An 18,327-nucleotide genomic window follows, 5' to 3' on the forward strand; every position below is an offset into this window, starting at 1 on the left:
CCTGTTCATTAGATCACACTATGACACAGTGTGACACACTATTGGAAGTTTGTTCACCAGATCACACTATGACACAGTGTTGGAAGTCTGTTCATTAGATCACACTATGACACAGTGTGACACACTATTGGAAGTCTGTTCACCAGACCACACAATGACACAGTGTGACACACTATTGGAAGTCTGTTCATTAGATCACACTATGACACAGTGTGACACACTATTGGAAATCTGTTCATTAGATCACACTATGACACAGTGTGACACACTATTGGAAGTTTGTTCACCAGATCACACTATGACACAGTGTGACACACTATTGGAAGTATGTTCATTAGATCACACTATGACACAGTGAGACACACTATTTGAAGTTTGTTCACCAGATCACACTATGACACAGTGTGACACACTATTGGAAGTCTGTTCACCAGATCACACTATGACACAGTGTGACATATTATTGGAACTTTGTTCACCAGATCACACTATGACACAGTGTGACACACTATTGGAAGTATGTTCACCAGATCACACTATGACACACTGTTGGAAGTCTGTTCATTAGATCACACTATGACACAGTGTGACACACTATTGGAAGTCTGTTCACCCGATCACACAATGACACACTATTGGAAGTCTGTTCATTAGATCACACTATGACACAGTAACACACACTATTGGAAGTCTGTTCACCCGATCACACAATGACACACTATTGGAAGTCTGTTCATTAGATCACACTATGACACAGTAACACACACTATTGGAAATCTGTTCACCAGACCATGCCGTGGATCAGGAAAATCCCACTGAAATATAATTCATATTGTGCAAATCTCTAAATCTAAAACAAGTTTACATATATAACACATACCTTAGTTTTGTCACTTTAAATGGACTTAAATGTTAAGCAAATAGTTAAAGGGACATGCCACCCACATTTTTTCTTTTATGATTTAGAAAGAGAATGCAATTTTAAACATCTTTCTAATTTACTTATATTATCTAATTTGTTTTATTCTCTTGATATTCTTTGATGAAAAGCATATCTAGATATGCTCACTAGCTGCTGATTGGTTGCTGCACATAGAAGCATCATGTGATTGGCTCACCATGTGCATAGCTTTTTCTTCAAATAAGGATATTTAAAAAATGAAGCAAAATAAATTATGGAAGTAAATTGTAATGTTTAAATTTCTATTCTCTATCTGAATAATGAAAGAAAGATTTTGGGTTTAGTGGCCCTTTAATTATAACTATGTAAATTACTATATTTTTCTAAAATTATTTATTTTTGTATTTTTAAAAAATACACTTAATCATCAATATTATCCTTTTAATATCTAATGCCCCCTCGGTCTCCATATATTCTATAAATTAGACTCCAGCTTTTCTATTTGATGTTTAATGTATTAAGAATAAAAATTTAAAATAAAAACCCAAAAATGGATTTACTAATAAAAATATTTTGATTTAAAATGCTCTTGGAACATTTTTTGTGTGTGATTATCCCAGTGTGCTACATATATGTCACACTGTACGTTCTGTGTGTCACACTGCACATTCTGTGTGTCACATCATACTGTGTATTTGTGTGTGATTATCCCAGCCTGCTACATGTATGTCACACTGTACATTCTGTGTGTCAGACCATACTGTGTATACTTTGTGTGAGTATCCCAGTGTGTGCTGCATGTATGTCACATTGTACATTCTGTGTGTCACCATACTGAGTATTTGTGTGAGTATCCCAGTGTGTGCTACATATATGTCACATTGTACATTCTGTGTGTCAGACCATACTGTGTATAATTTGTGTGAGTATACCAGTGTGTGCTACATGTATGTCACACTGTACATTCTGTGTGTCAGACCATACTGTGTATACTTTGTGTGAGTATCCCAGTGTGTGCTGCATGTATGTCACATTGTACATTCTGTGTGTCACCATACTGAGTATTTGTGTGAGTATCCCAGTGTGTGCTACATATATGTCACATTGTACATTCTGTGTGTCACCATACTGTGTATAATTTGTGTGAGTATCCCAGTGTGTGCTACATATATGTCACATTGTACATTCTGTGTGTCACCATACTGAGTATTTGTGTGAGTATCCCAGTGTGTGCTACATGTATGTCACATTGTACATTCTGTGTGTCAGACCATACTGTGTATACTTTGTGTGAGTATCCCAGTGTGTGCTGCATGTATGTCACATTGTACATTCTGTGTGTCAGACCATACTGTGTATACTTTGTGTGAGTATCCCAGTGTGTGCTGCATGTATGTCACATTGTACATTCTGTGTGTCAGACCATACTGTGTATACTTTGTGTGAGTATCCCAGTGTGTGCTGCATGTATGTCACATTGTACATTCTGTGTGTCACCATACTGAGTATTTGTGTGAGTATCCCAGTGTGTGCTGCATGTATGTCACCATACTGTGTATAATTTGTATGAGTATCCCAGTGTGTGCTACATGTATGTCACACTGTCCCATTCTGTGTCACCACACTGTTTATTTGTGACTCTCACACAGTTTGAAAGTTGTGTGTTACAGTTATTGTGTATATCCCAGTGTTGTAGGTACCTGGGGGTGCCACATGTATGTCATTTTTATATGATGTTTATTGACCCCTCTATGCTCCTAGCCTCGTATGTTTGTGCTGTGTGCACTGTGCAGCCTCGAGTAGCAATACCATCGGGCTGTACCATTACTCACAGGGGTGTGTTATTCTGGTTTCAGCCAGTGCTTAGACCTAGCCAGACAATCACTGTTTCCTTGCCCTGTTCTCATGCAGCTATGCAAACACTGGTATCGCATAAGTAAATTGTATTGCTCTAGTCTGGTTTCACCAATATTAGAGATCCCCCTGCACACACAAAGTGGTTGGGTCCGATAGCTGCTAGATGCTGACGTGCTAGGAGGCATGGCACACAGGCGGGGGGGAAGAGGAGGAGTGGTAGCACCCGAGGCAGGGGGAGTGACGGGACATGTTGTACACAGGGGCAAAAGGACTGGGTCTCATACACAGGGGTAAGGATTGTGACACTGTGTGACAGACCCTCAGGGGGAGTGACAGAAGAATCCATACACAGATAGAGTGTAGTGACAGAGGGACACATAGGTAGAGTGCAGTGACAGAGGGACACATAGGTAGAGTGCAGTGACAGAGGGTCACATAGGTAGAGTGCAGTGACAGAGGGTCACATAGGTAGAGTGCAGTGACAGAGGGACACATAGGTAGAGTGCAGTGACAGAGGGTCACATAGGTAGAGTGCAGTGACAGAGGGACACATAGGTAGAGTGCAGTGACAGAGGGACACATAGGTAGAGTGCAGTGACAGAGGGTCACATAGGTAGAGTGCAGTGACAGAGGGACACATAGGAAGAGAGGCCACTGAGATAGGGACACTTGAGATATATTAGTGCCCCTTAGTCACAGGAGTAGGTGACAGGGAGGTCCACACTGTGAATAGGAGTGGGCTACTCAGTGACAAGGAGGAGAGGCCTTCACAGTGACATACAAGCCTTGTGACACCTGGATACAACTCACAAAAGTACAGTGATTGTGTGGTAAGTCTATGGCAGCATTTGTAGGTCACCATGTGTGTGACACCTCCTTGTAGTGGGAAATAAATAATCTGTATCTAAATATAAAGGGCAACGCAGCGGCACACATGGTTTATTTAATTGCAGACTGTACTTGTGAGTTAGTGTACAATTGTAGTAGTGGGGGTACAGGTTGGATGGGCATTGTGGTTAGGGAGAGGCGCACTTAACTCCCCATATCTCTGTTTAGTGACCTCTGTCCCTCCTAGCTACACAAATACCCCCTTTTTGAAGGGCTGTCAAATGAGCCATAATGACAATCTGCTGCCCTGGTATGTTGTTTTCCTTGTGAGATAGACAGACCCTTAGTGTACTTGTGTTGTTTGTTTTATGTAGGGTTGCCACCTCGGCCATGTTTTCCTAGACACCTATGAGCTACACAAGCTGCAGGGAGGAACATACATTGTGCTTTCCAGGATCACTATTTGAGTGCTGGCTCAGGGGTGCAATTCATGTTCCCCTCTGCACACCCTGCAGCTGTATAACTGGAAAACATGGCCGATGTGGCAACACTAGTTTCATGTAAGATATATTTCTCTTACTAAAATCATGAGCATTTCATAAAGGGAAGTGGTCTTATAAAAAACAGTAACACATTAGTGCGACTCACTCCAGTAATAAAAGTCCAGTTTGTGGGCACATACAATGGTGCAAGATATGGGTATATTATGGGTGGGGGTTACTGATATGGGGTTGGCACTGACTGGGGAGGTAACAGAGCCATTTCACATCCCAGATTGAAGACCGATATTAATTAAAGGGACATGAAACCCAAAACTTTTCTTTCATCATTCACATCACACAGAGCACTAATTTTAAAACCTGCCCTCAGGCTCCCTAACGGCCACATTTTGAAGATATCTGAACTGGAGCACAGGTAAAATAGCATTGTTCTTTTACCTGCTTTCCTCCAAGGTAATCCAGAAAATCTGGCCTGTTTTGGAGGCCTGAGGACAGTTTTGAAAACCAGTGACATAGAGCATGTACTTCTATTATCACATTTTCTTCGCTCTCTTAGTATCTTTTATTGAAAAGCAGGCATGTAAGCTCAGGAGTGTGCACGTGTCTGGAGCATTGTATGGCAGCGGTTTGGCAGGAATTGTATCCATTTGCAGGAGCACTAGATGGCAGCACTATTTCTGCCATATAGTGCTCCAGATACCTACTTGGGTATCTCTTCTGCACAGCATTCTGTCTGAATCACAAAAGGAGATTTTTGGGTTTCATATAAATTTTATTGACAAGGATCCGTCTGGGATCTACCAGCAAATCTCTGCTTTATGGGCAGCAATGATAACTGTTTGTATTCACATCAGAAAGGGACACAGATGGGAGCTCCAGACAGCAGTGGGTGGAAGGGGGAATGGGAGACTTGTTATGCAGACAGGCAAAATTTCTCCAAATTGTATTCCCCATAGCATTAGCAACTATATAGGTGATACACACTAGCCGCTACATACTAGCTGCTACATACTAACCACTACACACTAGTTGGTACATAGTAGCTGCTACATACTAACTGCTACACACTAGTTGGTACATAGTAGCTGCTACATACTAACCACTACACACTTGTTGGTACATAGTAGCTGCTACATACTAACCACTACACACTTGTTGGTACATAGTAGCTGCTACATACTAACCGCTACACACTAGTTGGTACATAGTAGCTGCTACATACTAACCGCTACACACTAGTTGGTACATAGTAGCTGCTACATAATAGCCGCTACACACTAGTTGGTACATAGTAGCTGCTACATACTAGCCGCTACACACTAGTTGGTACATAGTAGCTGCTACATACTAACCACTACACACTAGTTGGTACATAGTAGCTGCTACATACTAGCCGCTACACACTAGTTGGTACATAGTAGCTGCTACACACTAGTTGGTACATAGTAGCTGCTACATACTAACCACTACACACTAGTTGGTACATAGTAGCTGCTACATACTAACCACTACACACTAGTTGGTACATAGTAGCTGCTACATACTAGCCGCTACACACTAGTTGGTACATAGTAGCTGCTACATACTAACCACTACACACTAGTTGGTACATAGTAGCTGCTACATACTAGCCGCTACACACTAGTTGGTACATAGTAGCTGCTACATACTAGCCGCTACACACTAGTTGGTACACAGTAGGTGCTAAATACTAGCCGCTACACACTAGTTGGTACATAGTAGCTGCTACATACTAGCCGCTACACGCTAGTTGGTACATAGTAGCTGCTACATACTAGATGCTACACACTAGTTGGTACATAGTAGCTGCTACATACTAGATGCTACACACTAGTTGGTACACAGTAGCTGCTACATACTAGCCGCTACACACTAGTTGGTACACAGTAGGTGCTACATACTAGCCGCTACACACTAGTTGGTACATAGTAGCTGCTACATACTAGACGCTACACACTAGTTGGTACATAGTAGCTGCTACATACTAGCCGCTACACTAGTTGGTACATAGTAGCTGCTACATACTAGCCGCTACACACTAGTTGGTACATAGTAGCTGCTACATACTAGCTGCTACACACTAGTTGGTACACAGTAGCTGCTACATACTTGCCGCTACACACTAGTTGGTACATAGTAGCTGCTACATACTAGCCGCTACACTAGTTGGTACATAGTAGGTGCTACATACTACACGCTACACACTAGTTGGTACATAGTAGCTGCTACACACTAGTTGGTACATAGTAGCTGCTACACACTAGTTGGTACATAGTAGCTGCTACACACTAGTTGGTACATAGTAGCTGCTACACACTAGTTGGTACATAGTAGCTGCTACACACTAGTTGGTACATAGTAGCTGCTACATACTAGTTGGTACATAGTAGCTGCTACACCCTAGGCATATATAAAAGATTACGTTTAAACAGGCCTAAAGCAGGAAGTGACCCTGCACTGCCTCTGTACATAGGAAGTTTTGCAGAATGTGTCTGGCTGTGAGCAGATACTGCTGATATCAGGTTGTTCAGTCAGGAAGAGGACACAGGTCAGAGAGATTAGTTATATACAACAACAAACAGAGCTGTGTTAGAAACATAAAACAAAATCTATTGAAACTAAAATAAGGGTAAATTAAAGGGACACAAAATACCTTTTATTTCATAATTCAGATGATTCCTGTAATAAACACAGTCAGTTACAATTACTAGCAGGGAGGTAAGCTAAGGAGCGTGCACGTGTCTGGAGCACTATATGGCAGCATTTTTGCAACAATGTTATCCATATGCAAGAGCACTAGATGGCAGCACTATTTCCTGCCATATAGTGCTCCAGACTCCTATGTAGGTATCTTTCAACAAAGAATGAAATAGGAACGAAGCAAATTTGATAATCGAAGCAAAATGGAAACTTTTAAAAAAATGTTATGATCTGTCTGAATCACAAAATAAACTTTTTGAGTTTCAAATCCCTTACAGAAAAATACGAGGAAATACAGGTACTTAAAGGGACATGAAACCCAAAAATTTTCTTTCATCATTCTGATAGAGAATACAATTTTAAACAACTTTCCAATTTACTTCTATTATTTAATTTGCTTCCTTCTCTTGTTATCCTTTGCTGAAAGGTTTATCTAGGCAAGCTTAGGAGCAGCAGAGAACCTAGGTTCTATCTGTTGATTGGTGGCTGTATGTATGTATGTGTGTGTGTGTATATATATATATATATATATATATATATATATATATATATATATATATATATATATATATATATATATATATATATATATATATATATATATATATAAAATCTATCGATTGTGATTGGCTCACCCATATGTTCAGTTAGAAACCATTAGTGCATTGGTTAGAGTAAGTTGTTTAAAATTGTATTTTCTATCTGAATCATGAGAGAAAAAAATTGGGTTTCATGTCTCTTTAAGGCTAATAAACCACAGATGTGTTTTTTTAAGGTGCTTCTTGAGTAATATATGTTTTGTAGTGACCATATGAGCATACGTGGCAGGTAAGGTTTTAATTAATTTCTATTGGTTAATGATAGCTTCAAACACACCAATCCTGATCAAGCACAATTCCTGCTTTAGTCAAAAGTGCGTGGTTTGGTGTGCGGTTATATTTCTGAGAGTGCATTCTAGGTGTCAGGTTGTGTTGCTTTTAGTGTGCAGTTGGGTGTCAGGCTGTGTTGCATTTAGTGTGCGGTTGGGAGTCAGGTTGTGTTGCATTTAGTGTGCAGTTGGGTGTCAGGTTGTGTTGCATTTAGTGTGCAGTTGGGTGTCAGGTTGTGTTGCATTTAGTGTGCAGTTGGGTGTCAGGTTGTGTTGCATTTAGTGTGCAGTTGGGTGTCAGGTTGTGTTGCATTTAGTGTGCAGTTGGGTGTCAGGTTGTGTTGCATTTAGTGCGCAGCTGGGTGTGCAGGATGCGCTGCATTTAGTGTGCAGTTGGGTGTGCAGGATGCGCTGCATTTAGTGTGCAGTTGGGTGTGCAGGATGCGCTGCATTTAGTGTGCAGTTGGGTGTGCAGGATGCGCTGCATTTAGTGTGGGGTCGGGTGTCAGGTTGTGTTGCATTTAGTGTGGGGTCGGGTATCAGGTTGTGTTGCATTTAGTGTGGGGTTGGGTGTCAGGTTGTGTTGCATTTAGTGTGTGGTCGGGTGTGCAGGATGCGCTGCATTTAGTGTGCGGTTGGGTGTGCAGAATGTGTTGCATTTAGTGTGCGGTCGGGTGTGCAGAATGCGTTGCATTTAGTGTGCAGAATGCGTTGCATTTAGTGTGTGGTCGGGTGTCAGGTTGTGTTGCATTTAGTGTGCGGTTGGGTGTCAGGTTGTGTTGCATTTAGTGTGCGGTCGGGTGTGCAGGATGCGCTGAATTTAGTGTGCGGTTGGGTGTCAGGTTGCGCTGCATTTAGTGTGCGGTTGGGTGTGCAGGATGCGCTGAATTTAGTGTGCGGTTGGGTGTCAGGTTGCGTTTCATTTAGTGTGCGGTTGGGTGTCAGGTTGCGTTTCATTTAGTGTGCGGTTGGGTGTCAGGTTGCGTTTCATTTAGTGTGCGGTTGGGTGTCAGGTTGCGTTTCATTTAGTGTGCGGTTGGGTGTCAGGTTGCGTTTCATTTAGTGTGCGGTTGGGTGTCAGGTTGCGTTTCATTTAGTGTGCGGTTGGGTGTCAGGTTGCGTTTCATTTAGTGTGCGGTTGGGTGTCAGGTTGCGTTTCATTTAGTTTGCGGTTGGGTGTCAGGTTGTGTTGCATTTAGTGTGCGGTTGGGTGTCAGGTTGTGTTGCATTTAGTGTGCGGTTGGGTGTCAGGTTGTGTTGCATTTAGTGTGCGGTCGGGTGTGCAGGATGCGCTGCATTTAGTGTGCGGTTGGATTACTGAGATTGCATTCTGGTTGTGCAGGAAGCACTTTGCTTTGAGGACTTTATCATCTGTCCCCTCTCATACACAGGTTTATTATGAGGATATAGCACTAGAGATTAATGCCTCTGTTTTGCACAAATATTTACTGAGCTAAAGGCGCTGCTCAGCCGGGAAAAGCCCAGTGAACTGAGAAGAACTGGTGCTAGAATTAAACTTCGTGAGTGTAAACATTAGATAACAGATTCGTATAATACATAATATTTAGTCTAATAGAGACATTAACGAGATTAATGCGAGAAGCTAACGTGACTTAAACACCCTGAGATTGTAACATAAGCCGTTTAATTATGTAGTAAAAACACTTTACAGTATACTGTCATTATTTATTTTGCCCCCCCTTTTCTGTAAATTGATGCTGAAAATGAGGAGTTTTTCTATGCTGAGAGTGGGAAGTGCCTAACCTGTCCTCAGCAGAGGTGATAAGATATTGCAAATATATCTTTGTCTAATCCAATAACAAGTTCGGATTGGCGCTTTTAAATAAGACTAGAGATAGGGGGCAGTTTAGCTATTGAAAAACAGCCGCAGGAAACAAGGTGTTAATGCATTAGTAGAATTGCATAATCCACAAATGCTGTATTAAAAGATAATGCAAAAACACTTATGGCCCAATGATCTAAAGATTTCTGCAAGCTTATCTAAGCAGTCTCTCCAGTGCCGTGAGATCCTTCAAGGAATTTCAGCAAGTGAGATTTTAGTTTGAGATCAGTTTATCTGGCTCTGCAGGATTCTGGGGGTGAAGGAGAATGCGTTACAACATAATGCTCAAAAAATACCCTAAAAACATTGCACAATTTCTTTACATGTTGGCGAGTTTTTGATAATCGGGCTCTGAGTCTGAATTTCACCTTTGTAGTTTAGTTTTTTTTTTTTAAATGTATTAATATTTTTTTTACAAATTTCAAAGTTGCATCCATTTCCCCTGTCCTCTGTGTCATGTGACAGCCATCAGCCAATCGCAAAATGCATATACGTACATATACTGTGAACTCTTGCACATGCTCAGTGTGTATATAAAAAAAACTGGGCACATTTTTGAGTTTAATTTTGACGCTCGCTTGTTAATTTATTGCAAGGTGTTGTATGTCCCGAAACAAATGATATATTGTATATTATAACATTCCTGTATTTCTGTTGCTGTTTAATGTTTGATCATGAACTTAAAAAACACTGGTTTCTGCAAAGTAGTTTATTGCATTAGCTATGGCAGTCTCTACTTATTTTTTGCAGTTTAGAATATGCACCTGGTTAGCTGTTCTGCTGTTAATAGTTTCTTATTTACTTTTCACGTTACTCTTTAAGTACAATCCCCAGAACTTTAAAGGGACAGTGTATTTTGTTTTATTTAATGTGTGTTTGAACTGTTCTACCAGCTGCACTTTATAAAATGATGGAGAATTTGCTCTTCAGGTTTATTTCTCTGTATGAAATAGTTGTTTCTACTCATTGACACCACAACCTATTCAAATGATCTGAGCTTGCAATGTAGAGTAGATCTCCTTATCTTTCACGGTACACAAAGACCTCCTTATCTTATCTCTTTCTATATACACTAAGGTTGATACTCAGAGCAATTAAAAATAACCATTTTAGTTCCTATCTCTCCCACTTCTGATGGGACTATGAGTTTTTCTTAGTTACATAGCTTTTCTATAGCCAATACTGCAGTATTGAGATCTCAAGTATAGGTGCATGATCTTAACAGCCAAATATGCTATTTCATACAGCAAAATATTGGTAAAGGAGCTATTTCTAAGCAATTACATTCCAACAGGTAAAGTGACTCATTGGGAGCACATACACAGGATAGCAACATATAATACATACACTTTCCCTTGAATTGATATTTCCCAACCATTAATGTTATTTCTACTGTTTTTCTCTTCTCTTTCTGAATTCCGTTTTAAAGGTTTCCCATCATGGCCCAGCAGCTTCTTTCTCGTGCCCTAGTGTCCCCCAAATGGCTCCTGGATGCTCTTCGCCCCGGCTCTGCTCTCTCTGGAACGCTCCGTATTCTGGATGCCTCCTGGCATCTGCCCAAGTCTGGACGAGATGGGTGGAGGGAGTACAAGGAGCGGCATATACCGGGCTCCTACTTCTTTGATATTGACGCCTGCAGTGACCGCACCTCACCTTATGATCACATGCTGCCCAGTGCCGACCGGTTTGCTGAATATGCCGGCCGGCTGGGAGTCTCAAACAGCAGTCACGTGGTGGTCTATGATGCCAGTGACTTTGGTTCCTTCAGTGCCCCCCGGCTCTGGTGGATGTTCAGGGTGTTTGGACATCCTCATGTGTCAGTACTTGACGGGGGATTGAAAGCCTGGCTGAGGGAGGGATACCCGGTGAAATCTGGCAAGGAACTTAAACCACAACTGGTAGAATTCCGGGCACAACTGGACTCCTCTCAAGTAATTGGGCATGAAGAGATTGAAGAGAATAGAGAAAAAAAGAAGTTCCAGTTGGTTGATGCCAGAGTAGAAGGGAGATTCAGAGGCTTAGACCCAGAGCCCAGGGAAGGTGAGGATGGTATCTCCGAACAGACATATACAGTACATATACAAAAACCGTACTTATATACATATAGTACATGTACAGTACATATACATTACATATACAGTACATATACAAAAACCGAACATATAGATTTACAGTACATATATACATATAGTACATATACAGTACATATACAGTACATATAGATTTACTAATCACTATATTGCAAAATATCTGCAAGCACAATAAAGGTTTTATAAGCATTTAGCTTTTCACTTTTTTTTTTTTAAAGCAAATCTGCATTGTTTTGCAGTCCAGGAGCATAACTCTTGAAAAGCCTCTTGACTATGTTTGTTGTAGCCAAGGGATAGATATTATTGTTCTCCTGTACAGATCAAGCAGTCACTGTGTAGCGTGTTATAGGGTATGCACTCACAGGCTGATAATGTATACAAGATACCATGTATAGAATGAAAACATGGCTGTGCTGCGTGTCATTGGTCAGTATAGTCGGGTCACATGGGGGGGTTATGTTTAGGTCAGAAGCACTCACTGCCAGGAATATGAGCACAGTGACATCTAGTAGGCATGACAGCCAATGGGTACAGGCAAATTACTCAGGATTAGGGTTAAATTATTGTCACTACGGGGTTATCCAAAACGAGTCAGATAGAAGCACCATGTCACTCTATACTATGGGGTCAATTTACTATTGTGTGGACGGACATGATACGATGTAGCGTATCATGACCGCCGCACATTGATACGCTGTCGGCATTTATCATTGCACCAGCAGTTCTTGTGAACTGCTGGTGCAATACTGCCCCCTGCAGATTCACAGCCAATCGGCCGCTAGCAGGGAGTGTCAATCAGCTCGATCGTATTCGATCGGGCTGATTGCTGTCCGCCACCTCAGAGGTGGCAGACGAGTTAAGGAGCAGCGGTCTTAGGACCGCTGCTTCTTCCGCTTCAGGTGGAACTAAAATGGAGTGGGTCGGAAGCGGCATCCGCTGCTTCATAAATCGACCCCTATGAGTGATCTTAATGTCCACATTTCATTGAATTCGCTGCCTAGTTTGTTACATTTTTGTTGTAATAAAATTTGCTTTTAGCCAACTTACCTGTGAGAGAGACAAATTATTTTCCTTAATGGGATATGAAACCTACATTTTTTTCTTTTCTTCTATTATTCAGATAGAGCAACAATTTTAAACAGCTATCTCATTCACTAGATGGCAGCACTATTTCCTGTCATGTACTAGATGGTAGCGCTATTTCCTGTCATGTACTAGATGGCAGCACTATTTCCTGTCATGCACTAGAGGGCAGCACTATTTCCTGTCATGCACTAGATGGCAGCACTATTTCCTGTCATGCACTAGATGGCAGCACTATCTCCTGTCATGTACTAGATGGCAGCGCTATTTCCTGTCATGCACTAGAGGGCAGCACTATTTCCTGTCATGCACTAGATTGCAGCGCTATTTCCTGTCATGCACTAGATGGCAGCGCTATTTCCTGTCATGTAGTGCTGCAGATGCTACCTAGGTATCTCTTCATCACAGAACATCATGGGAACGAAGTGAATTTGATAACAGAAGTATTTTTTTTAAATGGTTCTGTCTGAATCGCCCATAAATTTTTTTGGGTTTTCATATCCCTTTAACATCTAATGTTACCGCTTTAGCATATATTTTCCTTAAAAAGAAATTAAAATAAATTTATAAAAAGCTTAAAGTGATAGTTGTCATAATAAAACCGTTGCTCCAGTACAATCCTCAGAACCAGTAATACCTTTAGAAATAATATTCAAATCTGCAGTATTTTATGTAAAATTTACCCCCAAAAGTGCTCAGCCGCTGGTTCCACCAGCCGTGCCCTGCTCCCATTCTTTTTATTCATTTAGCAGTGAGAAGTATAGAACATCTGAAAGTGACCGCTCGCCCCAATGCATTTTCTGTAGCGTACTCACAGAGCTGGAGCTGCTGCGCATGCGCTTTACTTAACCCGTCGCAGGACATGGATATTTGAGACAATGAATCTCTATGGGGATGTGCACAAGGGAAAGAATTGGGGCTTTACCTCTCGCTGCTAATTAAAATAAAAAAAACACCACAGATTACAATACTATTTAAAGAGGTATTATGTATTTCTGATGAGGTTATTGGATCTGTGTATTTTAGAAGTTGACTGTCTCTTTAATTATCATTAGCAAAACAAAAACAAGACTAAAAGGGACTCTTTGCATTTGTCATTTAAAGGAACAGTAAAGTAAAAATTTTAATTCTCAAGATTCAGATAGAGCATGTCAATTTAAACAACTTTTTACAGTTTTCTTCTATTATCTAATTGTATTTGTTCTCTTGGTATCCTTTATTGAAGAGTAAACCTATGTAGGCTCATGAGCAGTAATGCATATTAGATGAGACAATTACAAGAGGCATGTATGTGCAGCCACCAATCGGAAGCTAGCCCCAGCAGTGCTGCTCCTGAGCCTAGGTAGAGTCTTCAACAAAAGATAAGAGAATGAAGCAAAAAATGAAATAAATTGGAAAATGATTTGAAATTGTATGTGTTATGTGACTCATGAACTTTACTATCCTTTTTGGATCTGAAATGATATTTCCTCAAAGTGGCTGCAGTGTGAATTCTGACCCCACATGCTACATTGCTTGATCATTGCAGGGGCCTAATTGCCACAAAAAGAGATAAAATAAATGTACGCTAGGGTCTTCAATAGGTTTTGCATTGGTCTGCAAAACAATATGACAGTAAAATACTTTTTCAGACATTACTTTTGTATGCAGATGTTTTGCAGTGCAATAATTGTTGCTGATATAAACTGTGCAGATGTTTTGTAATTGTGCACTTTATGCCCATGAATTCCTGTTCTAGCATTCTCTTTAAAAAAAATTTTAAAAAAGATACACGAGGGATACTGATTTGAAAGTAAATAACTTTATAATATTTCTCCTCTCTAAACTACACAAAATAGAACTAAAGTATAGACCACACTTATTTTTTTGTCTAGCTCATCCCATACATCTGATCTCTAGTTAAATTTAAGCATATTGCTAAATACTCTTTAAATGTGCGGCCTCGCTATTCTTAATCACGAAAACCAACCAAACACGTGTAAAATCCAGCAACAACACATCCATTGCCTTAAATGCCTTTATATTTGTGTTAACTTGAAAATACACGGTGGGTTTGATAAGAATTGACACGACTTGTAAAGCAAATACACTTTAAAACACAGCTCAACAAACCCAGGAGCTCGGGAGCCACTGGCTCCTAGAATTTTACCCATGGCTCCTAACTTTTTAGGATATTCTCCATATATCTATATGCCTGGGACACATTTTTTTTTCCCCAAAGTAGTTTGAAGTTTGCAATGAAAGTTGTGTCGTTCTACATGAGCACTAAATCTGCATTACATTTATTTTATCTCCCCGTAGCTGCTTGCTTATTAAAGGGACACTGAACCCAATTTTGTTCTTTCGTGATTCAGATAGAGCATGAAGTTTTAAGCAACTTTCTAATTTACTCCTATTATCACATTTTCTTCATTCTCTTGGTATCTTTATTTGAAATGCAAGAATATAAGTTTAGATGCCGGCCCATTTTTGGTGAATAACCTGGGTTGTCCTTGCTGATTGGTGGATAAATTCATCCACCAATAAAAAAGTGCTGTCCATATTACTGAACCAAAAAAAATCGTTTTTTTAAATAAAGATAGCAAGAGAACAAAGAAAAATTGATAATAGGACTAAATTAGAAAGTTCATTAAAATTGCATGCTGTATCTGAATCGCAAAAGAAAAAAAATTGGGTTCAGTGTCCCTTTAAGCACAAAGCTATATATTTTTTACTCTGCAATCTCAGCGGATGCTACAACCAGTCAGAAGCCATACAGTCCCCACTTTGAGAAATAGCAGAACACTCCCCCCATGCACTGCTATGCGCTACCCGTGCTTACAACAATAGGCTATATCATTCCGTGTTGCAGGGTGTGGGAGCGCACTGCTATTTGTCAGTGGGGCAGGAGATATGACTTTTGATTGGCTGTACAGTCTACTGACACTAGAGAAAAAAATAGTGCTATGGCTGGTCATTACGTTCCATCAGTAAGTGGGGTAAAATAACTTAATTTTGTGTATTCAGTGATCATGGAGAGACAAACTTACTTATGCTTTAAACTTCAAAGTACTTTGCAGAAAAAAAAGTGGAATTTAGTTGCTGCTTTAAGCAATATATTAGTCCCATTATGTGGGAGAGAGAATTAAAGGGATTGCAGCTGTTTTGTAAAATAGAGGCTTTGTTTTCTTGGTGGTAGAATTTCACTTTCCTTCCTTTGTTGGAGGAACAGCCATGTGCCAAGTTTTCTAGGGTCTATGCAGCCCCAAACACTACCCCAGACAATCACAAGGTTCTTCCAACTTATTTACATTATTTTTATCAAAAACATTCTCTCTTTCATCTTCGTTAATCTTTCTCATCTCTCCATCTAGGTATTGAACCAGGGCATATACCTGGTGCTGTCAGCCTCCCTTTCCCCAGCTTGTTAACAGAAGATGGCTATGAGAAATCTCCAGATGAACTCCGACTTCTATTCCAGGAGAAGGGCATTGATCTGTCTCGTCCATTAGTAGCCACTTGCGGGTCTGGGGTTACCGCCTGCCATATTGCTTTGGCCTCTTTTCTCTGCGGCAAAGAAGACACAGCCATCTATGACGGTTCCTGGGTTGAGTGGTACATGAGAGCCAAGCCTGAGGATGTGGTGTCAGAAGGGAGAGGGAAGACCTTGTGATGGTCTTCTGCAATAGTGTGAAGATCTCTGTATAGACTTTAGTGGCTTACTTCAGTATTTGCACATTCCGCTGAGGGCATAAGTGCCACCTCCTACTAAGTGCCATGCTACCAGCCTTCCCCATGCAGTGCCTTATTTGCTTTTTATATTCCTAGTTAAGTGGTCATGACTTAGTCTTCTCCATGGACTGAGATATCCTTGTAGGAAGGCTGAAATATGTAAGGTCATGAGCTGAGCGAATTTGATGCAAAACATTGGTTGAGAGATGTGCGATTTTGTGTTCCTTAGCGGGGGGCCCCTGTTCAAGTGGGGAGAAATCTCATGGGTTATGTTTATGGGGTAGATAATCTGTCTGTGAACTTAAAATTTACAGAAGGTACAAAAGAAGTGTTCTCAGAAGTGGTGGTTATGTTTTCAGGTGTATAAAAGGTGAGATTACACTGGGGCACATTTTTATGTCAGTTTGTGATGCCTAACAATTATAAAATAAAATAATTAGAAGGCTATATGGTTATTAAATTATCACTGACAAATCTGATTTAATTGGGTGCTTGCGAATTGTGTGCGTGGGGGATGATACGAATCAGTAACTCATTGTCAAAGGTGGGAGGGAGAGTCTTAAAAATTACATACTCAAAATGTTGTGAGCCGTGTGAAAGAAATACATTTACACCCATTTTTATTTGCCTCAAGGTAAAAGCTGTTTAAATATCAACAAATTGTTTTGTTCTTCCTACAAATTCTCATTGGCTGGCAGTTACTTCCAGATAATGCGGATTGGCTGACTTACTTTCTGCTTATGCTGATTGGCTGACACATACTTCTGCTCATGCTCATTGTACCCATCAGTGTAGATGAGTATTAGCAGGAAGTGTGTGTCACCCAATGAGCACGAGCAGGACATATCTGCCAGCCAATCAGCATTAGATTTCAACAGCTATAACTAATTTGTTTTTTAGGGGAAAACATTGTGTAATTTGTTGCACTTTCATATAAAATTATAGAATTTTTCTAGCACAGTGGGAAGTCGAATCTCTTTTGCAAAAACACTAAATTTGATATTTTCTGCTGATTTTTCTTCTGTTGTCCTTTAAGAAAAATGTAAGATATATATTTTTTTTTTTTTTTATTAAACATTAAATCAATTAACTGTCAGTTTCATATATTTGTGTTCTTGAATTATTTAGATGTAGAATGGTGTGGGAGACTTTAAAAAAAATCTAACCTATGTGAAAGTGGCATTTTAAATTTAAAGGGACATTTATGTATGTGTTTTATATATCAGCAATTCAAGGCACATTACTTTCAGATTTACTTTAAAGGGACACTAAACCCAAATGTTTTCTTTCATGATTCAGATAGAGCAGCAATTTTAAGTAACTTTCTAATTTACGGCTATTATCATTTTTCTTCGTTCTTTTGCTATCTTTATTTGAAAAGCAGGATTGTAAAGCATAGAAGCCAGCCCATTTTAGGTTCAGCACCCTGGATAGTGCTTGCATATTGGTGGTTACATTTAGCCACCAATCAGCAAGCGCAAAAATGGGCCGGCTCCCAAGCTTTGCATTCCTGCTTTTCAAATAAAGATAGCAAGAGAACAAAGAAAATTTGCTAATAGAAGTAAATTGAAAAGTTGTTTAAATTGCATGTTTTGTGTAAAGACAACAGGACACTGTCATTGCAATAATCAAGAAATATTTTTAAGCACATTTTTATGCAGGATTTTTATTTTTAAAACTTATCTTAAAGGGACAGTCTACAGCAGCATTTTTATTGTTTAAAAACATAGATAATCCCTTTATTACCCATTTCCAGTGTTGCATAACCAACACGGTTATATTAATATGCTTTTCTCTTGTTAAGTGTATTCAGTCCACGGATCATCCATTACTTATGGGATATATTCCCTTCCCAAATGGAAGTTGCAAGCGGATCACACAAGCAGAGCTGCTATATAGCTCCTCCCCTCACATGTCATATCCAG

The 18,327-nt window shown here is 40.0% G+C and overlaps 1 protein-coding gene across 1 annotated transcript; it reads left to right on the forward strand.

Moving 5' to 3' along the window:
• Positions 1–2,964: 2,964 nt before the first annotated feature.
• Positions 2,965–17,504, forward strand: MPST (mercaptopyruvate sulfurtransferase). The gene is made up of 3 exons (XM_053721216.1): positions 2,965–3,588; positions 10,948–11,558; positions 16,045–17,504. The coding sequence occupies exons 2-3, from the start codon at positions 10,958–10,960 to the stop codon at positions 16,341–16,343; spliced, it is 900 nt and encodes a 299-aa protein (XP_053577191.1). The 5' UTR covers positions 2,965–3,588; positions 10,948–10,957; the 3' UTR covers positions 16,344–17,504.
• Positions 17,505–18,327: the final 823 nt, after the last annotated feature.

The sequence above is a fragment of the Bombina bombina genome, chromosome 7 (assembly GCF_027579735.1).
Source record: "Bombina bombina isolate aBomBom1 chromosome 7, aBomBom1.pri, whole genome shotgun sequence".
Taxonomy (NCBI): Eukaryota; Metazoa; Chordata; class Amphibia; order Anura; family Bombinatoridae; genus Bombina; species Bombina bombina.